This window comes from Ictalurus punctatus, chromosome 14, assembly GCF_001660625.3.
Source record: "Ictalurus punctatus breed USDA103 chromosome 14, Coco_2.0, whole genome shotgun sequence".
In the NCBI taxonomy this organism is placed as follows: Eukaryota; Metazoa; Chordata; class Actinopteri; order Siluriformes; family Ictaluridae; genus Ictalurus; species Ictalurus punctatus.
The window spans coordinates 17,054,597-17,062,665 of NC_030429.2; the positions used below are offsets into that span (position 1 = coordinate 17,054,597).

At 36.6% G+C, this 8,069-nt stretch overlaps 1 protein-coding gene across 1 annotated transcript; it reads left to right on the top strand.

The window, feature by feature from the left end:
• The first annotated feature begins 1,753 nt into the window (after positions 1-1,753).
• acot19 (acyl-CoA thioesterase 19) lies at positions 1,754-7,738 on the top strand. Its single transcript, XM_017486018.3, has 11 exons — positions 1,754-2,002; positions 2,077-2,275; positions 2,387-2,486; positions 2,600-2,790; positions 2,972-3,141; positions 3,308-3,427; positions 3,532-3,614; positions 5,379-5,472; positions 5,605-5,685; positions 6,144-6,285; positions 6,625-7,738. The coding sequence occupies exons 2-11, from the start codon at positions 2,080-2,082 to the stop codon at positions 6,735-6,737; spliced, it is 1,290 nt and encodes a 429-aa protein (XP_017341507.1). The 5' UTR covers positions 1,754-2,002; positions 2,077-2,079; the 3' UTR covers positions 6,738-7,738.
• The last annotated feature ends 331 nt before the right edge of the window (positions 7,739-8,069 follow it).

Sequence of the window (8,069 nt, forward strand, 5' to 3'; positions counted from 1 at the left end):
TTGTTTTTGTTATTTTCTATTAAGGTGGAGAGATAGACTTTTCTAGCATCACTAAGAGATTGTTGAGGAGGCTCTCCTTCCATGCTGTTTGAAATATTACCGATTTGGTTTGGTGCCATTTACGTTCTAATGGTCGAGTGGTCTGTTTTAAGGTACGCGTTTGATCGTTATACCAGGGTGCTAGCTTTTTCTCTCTAATTATTTATATTTTAAGTGGAGCTACCTTATCTAGCGTGTAGAGGAGTGTTGCCTCTAAGCATTCAGTCGCCTGATCGAGTTCCCTGGGATCAGACGGTGATCCAAATCTAATTGATGTCTCTGGGAGGTTATTGATGACGCTCGGAGCAGAAGCTGACATGAATGTACGTTTTACGCGGTAGCGAGGCGAGGTGCAGATATTATGATCAATACGTATTTTGAACGAGATAAGATAATGATCTGAGACCATTACAATATTTTCTATATTTAATCCGTATGTTAGTATCAGGTCAAGAGTGTGACCACCATTATGAGTAGGTCCTATTACATTCTGATTGACCGCTACTGAATCTAAAATGGACACAACCGCTGTTCTCAGAGGATCTTCCGGTTTATAAAAATGAATATTAAAATCAACAACGATTAATGCTTTATCTACAGAAACAACCAGGTTTGAGATAAAATCTTCAAATTCACCAAGGAATTCAGTATATGGCCCTGGGGGTCTGTAAATAATAATTATAATAATAATGTCATAAAAATATTATGCATATACATATACATGAATAGTTTTTCTACTTTCACTGACATGTTTTTTTTTTTTTTTTTTTTTTACCAGCATCAGTTCTGATCATAATGACCAAACATTCATTCATTTTCAGAACTGTAACCCTCTAAATGCTGGTTTGTTTACATAGTGCAAAAATCTTCAAAGCTCAGTAACCTTCTTTGATTCATATACATGGGGTGGGATTTATGATTTGCAGTACAATATAATTTCTTTCTTTCAAACTGTTCACACATAAAATTTTCAGTACACACACAAACCAAATCCATACAAACACACACACCCACACAGTAATAGCTGCATCATTTATTCAGTTGGTCTGCAGTGCTCTGTAATACAGCAGAGTCAGAAAAAAGGAAAAGCATGTATTTAAATACTGTGTGTGTGTGTGTGTGTGTGTGTGTGTGTGTGTATATATATATATATATATATATATATATATATATATATATATATATATATATATATATATATATATTTATATACACATATACATATACATATATACATACATATTTATTTATTTATTTATATATATAGCTGGTCTGCAGTGCTCTATATAAAAAAAAGGAAAAGCATGTCTTTCCCCCAGAGCCTAATTCAATATTTTGAAACCTTCTCAACAAAATAAAAGCCTATTAACACAGAATGCATGATTTTATGCGTAATCATCATGGGGACTAAATATTGCAGTTTCAATGAGTTTCAAAGGTCGTGAGTGTAAATATTTTGTGTACCTAGTTTAAAAAAGATTAATGAAAGCAAATGAGGGTGAAATATTAAAAGTCCAATAAAAATTCACACCTTTTGCAAAAATTTATGCTGTTTGCATAAACACAGACAAAATGATTAAAAAGACAAAAACGTCCATAAGGACGCACAAGGGTTAATATAATACGATTTATATTCTCGCAGACAGAAAGAAGGGATCTGTAAAGACGAATCTGGCAACCCACAAAACAGCTCTCGATGTAAACAAATCAAACCGTGTGATGTGCATTGTCCAAGGACTGGATGTGTTACTGCAGTCGAAATTACACCGCGTACAATGTCAACTAGTGGCCTCATTATCCACTATCTTAGGTTATATAGGTTATGTAGGTAATAAGGTTTATTCATTAACTAAACCATTCTGATAAGGATTTCCTCTCTAGAGAAGAACTCCTGACCTTTGTTTAGTGATTCCCGCACTGCTGAACTGATTAAACACACCGAGTTCACGCACTCAACGTAAATGTAAGTCCTAATGTTATTCGGTCGAACTTTGTAACTCATGTTATTGTTTATACACTGTTGTTTTTCACCCGCAGAAAATGGAGAGGTGGCTTCCGTGCCCGTTGCTTTCAGTTCGTCCGCTTCGCTGTATGGTGGATGAAAAGTTCGACGTGCGCGTGCAGGGTTTACTGCCCGGTGTTGGAGTCACGCTGCACGCGCTGGTTCAGTCAGAGGACGGAGATTTTTGGGAAGGTTTTGGTCACTATGTTAGTGATGAGTCAGGAACTGTCACAGGTACATGTGAATTATTGTCATGAACGTTAATGTCTGTGTGGTTCGTATACAGTAGTTATCACACCTTGTGTGCAGCAGGTAAGCACTAATACACAGTTTCCCATGTTTCAGTATCTAAAGATGCCAGTCTTGGTGGATCATATGATGGAGTTGAATCCATGGGTCTGCTGTGGAGCATGAAACCTATTCCTGGAAGCAGGACAGGCCTCAGGTTAAACCAAACCAGCCTTTAGGGATCTTTGTACTGCTAAATCAGTCATCACTCTCTTAATTAGACCTTCTTCTTCTTCTTCTTCTTCTTCTTCTTTTTTTTTTTTTTTAAAGATTTCGCAAGAAGGATACCTGCACGCCACTTGATGTCTACATTTCTGTGTATGAAGACCACCTGAATGAGGGATTCCGGGAGAAAGCTCCCATAGCGTCAGTTGTGGCACAGCGGTGGTACACTACTCCAGGAATCCAGAGGGTTAATGTTACAGAAAAAGGGTTGAAGGCAATTCTTTACATCCCACCAGGTATTCATGACAAAGGGTTAGATAATGGCTGTTATAGTTTTAGGATGATTATTAGTGTCTTAGAGTCTTAATATCGCAAATGTTTTTACTTCAATATTGTGTAAGTGACTTTTGCGTGTGATAAGTTATATATGCTACGGAAAGAAACAGTGTGTCCTTTATTACATATATTCTTCTCCAGGTACTGGTCCTTTTCCTGCTGTGCTGGACCTCTGGGGTGGAGGTGGGGGTCTAGTGGAGTATCGCACTGCTCTACTAGCATCCCGAGGGTATGTCGCATTAGCATTGGAGTACATTGGACGAGTAGGTGCTGATGGAAAGCCATACCAAGTGGACAATGCCTACTTTGAGGTATTTGCCTCTAACGTTATGACATTTGCATAGTGGAATTGTGTTCGAATGAATATTAAGGAATACAGCTAAGAGTGGAAAAACTAATGATCGATTCCTTAATCTGAATATTACAATAAAGAAACAAACAAACACTTCAATATAAATGCTTCTCGTAATCTCTTAGGCAGCCTTCACTGTGCTGAAGCAACATCCTCACGTGTGTCCTGAAAGAATCGCCGTTCTGGGTTTGTCTTTTGGTGTCTCTGTGACCTTGGGCATGGCAGCATACTCCTCAGTGATAAAGGTAGGCCAGGCTATAACATTTGTTATAAATGTATAAATGTCTTCATTATACATTGACAGCAGTCTCTAAGACAAATAAGTTGTGTCACTCAATCTTCCTTTCAGCCCAAATGTGTAGTGTGTGTTAGTGGAAGCCACATCATGCCCGTCAACGGATCACTGGCTGATGTGTTTGCTGAAATCAAAAAGTGAGCAACAGATCATGAATGTTTAGTGCAGGCTTGGTGATTCATATCAAGCTTGTGAAAAATACAGCATGTGGCTATTTTATTATGTACACTTACAGTGGGATTGTGCTTAGTTAGCTGCATTGACAATTTGACAGTGCTGGAGAGCTGCACTACACTGGCATTTCTGTAGAAATACTTAGCAGTTAGGCCAAGGCTCTTAAATAGTCTGTCTGGTTCTACTGACATGGTAGGCATTTGTTAGACATTTTACATATTCCATAATATTTGCATCATTTACAAACTACTTGGATTGCTTGCTTGTATACACAAGCACATTATAAATGTGTTAATATTACATTTTCTTATCACATTTACTGCATAACATTCTTTTTTCTAGTTTTTTAGATTTTATCATGATATTGTATTAAAAAGTATGGAATATATATTCCTGCATGCATACAGTCTTGTTGGGCAGACAGTTAACTGAAAACGAACCTTTGCATGGGATTAATCTGTGGTTAATCTTAAAAAATAGATATTATTTTATCAGCATATACAACAAAAATTTGTCCTTATTGTTCTCTTCATTTTTATTTTATCCCTCATGTGATTTCAGTGATGAAAATTCTTCGCTAAAGCTCTTGTTCCTCCTACCTTGTTTGCATAGTCAGGCAATATTACTACTATTTCACAAGTTGAGGCAACAGTAACCTCCAGATAATAATTTCTAATGGTTCCTCCCTGCTTACTCTGCCTGACTAATCAACCTAATTGCAAAGTTGATATACTGAATGGCACAGTCACACTAGGCAACAGGCAACATGTAAAAGTATAGTATAGGGATTTCACTGGCAACTTAGATGTATATGATAATTAGATGGAATCCATCAGAGCTTTAAAAAGCATTGTCAGTTAACTCGATCCTTATCCAATTTTGGTACATTAACAATAATGTCTCATCCTGTGATATAACCTGCACTTGCGTAGCAAGAAAAGAAAAAATAGGAGTTATTACTGGTGCAGGAAGTACACTATATGGCCAAAAAATATGTGTATGCCTGACCATAACCCCCATATGAGGGCCTTCCTCAAACATTTAACACAAAGTTGAAAACACATGATTGTTTAGAATGTCTTTGTATGCTGTAACATTATGATTTCCCTTCACTGCAACTAAGAGGCCCAAACTCAAGTGGCTGGCACAGAGCCCTGACCTGGATGAATTAGTCCAACGACTGCAGCCCAGGTCTCATCGCTCGACATCAGTGCCAACCTCACTAATGCTCTTGTGGCTGGATGAGCACAAATCTACAAGCATGGAGCGTCTCCAAGACCTTCCCAAAAGAGTGGAGGCTGTTGGACTCTGTATTATTGCTGTGCCTTTGGAATAGGATGTTCAATAAGCACATACGATTGGCCATATTGTTTATCATCAGTGGCCTCAATCCAGCTGTGGATGATAAAACAATTTGTCCTGGAAGTACACTGCCAGCTAGTTAAGGGTCATTGTACCAGCAGTCATGCACTTCTAGTCACGCCCATAACGCTTGCTAGAGTGAAAAGCTTGTAACAATCTGGGCATGACAGTTAAATATTGAAGTATATCGTATGATATGTATCACATGTCCAAAACAGCTATGCACAAACAAGTTCCTTTAATGGAAGGAAGGGTTACCTAATAAAATAGCCACTCAGCATACAGAGCATACAAATTTATTTTCTTTCTGTTCCCCCCCCATATTTGGCCTGTTTCAGTGACAAACCTTTCCTTTTAATTTTAAGAAATGTCAAAAACACCCGCTATGATGAAGAACAGAGAATCATTTGGCGAGATCTCTTGCTGCCAATACCAGATGACCCTTCAAAGAAAGTTGAAGTAAGGATCCATCAGAGAAGCCTGCGGGATTTGATTATTTGAACATTATTACATGCATTTGCTTGTGTTTTGCGTTTGCTTGTGTTTATGCTCTCTCCTGGGTCTTTCTTTAACTGTATAAATGTTGAACAGATGGGTCGTATCAAGTGTCCCATTTTATTGATTGTTGGGGAGGATGATCAGAATTGGCCAGCAGCAGAGTCTGCAGAAGATGTGAGTAGAGGCACTAGAATCAATATTTTATTAATTCATATTCATATATCTATAATAATAATAATAATAATAATAATAATAATAATGTTTCATTTATTTAGTGCAAACACAAAACACACAAACACAAAATCTAAATAAATATATATATATATATATATATATATATATATATATATATATATATATATATATATATATATATATATATATATATATATATATACATCATTACATTGTGGCCTACTTAAGCTCCCAGGAATATGGTATATGTTTTTTCTGTTCATGCATATTTTGGAACAAGTTCATTATTAACTTTAATAGCAGTCATGACTTTAGGTTTCCTGGGGCTTATATAAAGTCATTTAATATTTCTCCTGGCAGTAGAAAAAATCCCTACTAAATTGCATAGCCATGGAGTTCCAGATGACACCTATAACAGTGCCTTTTCCTTTCTTCAGATGAAGCAGATGATGGAACGAGCTGGTAATAGTCACCTGTTGACTATTCTGTCTTACCCCGGAGCCGGCCACCTTATCGAGCCTCCATATAGTCCACACTGCCGAGCCAGTAACTTCATGTTGGCGGAGACAAGGACTAAAGGTAAACCAACAAAGTGTGTATTAAAATTTCAGAAAACTACAGAAGACAAATTTGTCATGAAAATAAGTAAGTATTTGCTCAACGGTAAATCTCAGCTAATTCCACTGATCAGATTATGTTGGTGTAATGACAAAAACATCATATTATTGTTCTTTTTCAACATTAAGACAGTTCTATGATATAAGATATGTATTACAATATATAGGTTTCCAGAGTACTATTTTTTTTTAAACTTGCTGAAAAACTGAGTTCAATCATACTTTTATTTAATCTCTACAAAAAGTAATTATTTAACACTGCCATTTCAGTTTGTGATGGCTATCATGGTTTTTGTTGCAGTGGTGGTGCTGTGGGGTGGACAAACAGAGCCTCACAGTCGAGCTCAGGAGGACTCCTGGCACAAAACCCTGGCCTTTCTGGAGCAGCACCTCTACAGCAACATGAGTCATTAATGTCAAATATCAGTCACATTATCAGAATACAGTTTACCGGAGAAAAGGGAAAACAATACAATTTCAGATTTCATATCACACATTTTATGTGTCGTACTATCTGTTGTGTCTTGCGTCATTGATTACCCAGTTGTAAATATAATTAGGTAATAACTGTCCTTCAACAATAATGTGAGGTAATGAGAATTGTAGCATGGGGAATTCCTTTTCACCAGTAGAAGCAAAATACACATATATAAATGCACAACAATATATTTTACATGTAACGTATATTTTTCCATGTGGGTTTTTAAATCCTTTGTAATTTTAATGAAAATCACAAGAAACATTTTCTTTTTAACCAATTTTCAAACGATTGCATAATTTGCTATTCATGATCAGAAACACTAAACAAAAAGGTTTTGCTGGTTAATGAGAACATGTTAGTGGACATCTATGCATAGAACACTATTGATTTATAGATGTTTTAAATTTGTCTGCAAAATTTGGAAGAAACTTTTTTTAAACTGGACTGGACTAGCACTAGACTTATTTTATAGTACTTACAGACTCTGTAGTCTATGATGATAAGTTAATAGTATTTACATCATATAGGTTAAAAAGTTGTTAAACATTTTATAACATACAGCTTTTTGGATAAGATTTAGGACATCACTGGGCTGTAGAAAGTGCACAGATGCTCTGGGCTTAAAATGCTACCCCTGAGAGCTTTTACTGATTAACAATTTTCATGTCTGTAAGAGAACCTGACCAAAGGAAATCATCTACTTTTATGAGTCTAATACAGAGACAATCTATTTAGTGTGGTAGCATGTAATGTTAAAAGCAGCCTTAGAGAGCTATTTATAAAACGTAGCATGCACCTGGAGAACACCAGATGTCAGTTATGCACTTCTGTGTATTGTGCTGCTGTATTACTGTATGTGTTGCACCATAGTCCTGAATGAAATGTATATGAGTTATATAAAGGACTGACAATAAAACCTACTTGATATGACAGATATTAGAAATAACACAGATGATTTTTAATTACAGTCATACTGTCTCGCTTTTATGACCTTCATCAGCTCCACTTTAATGACGTCTCTTGCCTCACACCCCCGGCCAACCAGCCTTTTGTAACTAGCATTGCTAGCCTTATTAGCTATCACTTAGTGTTATTAACTGGATTTCCATTAATAAGTAACTCTGGTCGTGGAGTCAGTTTTTCCTCCACACAACGGACCCTTCATTCTCTTTCGTTCTATTTCATTTGTGCAGATAAACCCTACATACTCTGCCCTGTGTGCCAAGGTCATCTTTGGGCCTGCCATAAAAAGAAGCCATAGACAG

Coding starts and splice junctions, on each gene's coding strand:
- acot19 (XM_017486018.3), top strand. CDS start 2,080: ATGGAGAGGTGGCTTCCGTGCCCGTTGCTTTCAGTTCGTCCGCTTCGC. Junction 5,473..5,604: donor ACCCTTCAAAGAAAGTTGAA/GTAAGGATCCAT, acceptor AATGTTGAACAG/ATGGGTCGTATCAAGTGTCC. Junction 6,286..6,624: donor GGCGGAGACAAGGACTAAAG/GTAAACCAACAA, acceptor TTTTTGTTGCAG/TGGTGGTGCTGTGGGGTGGA.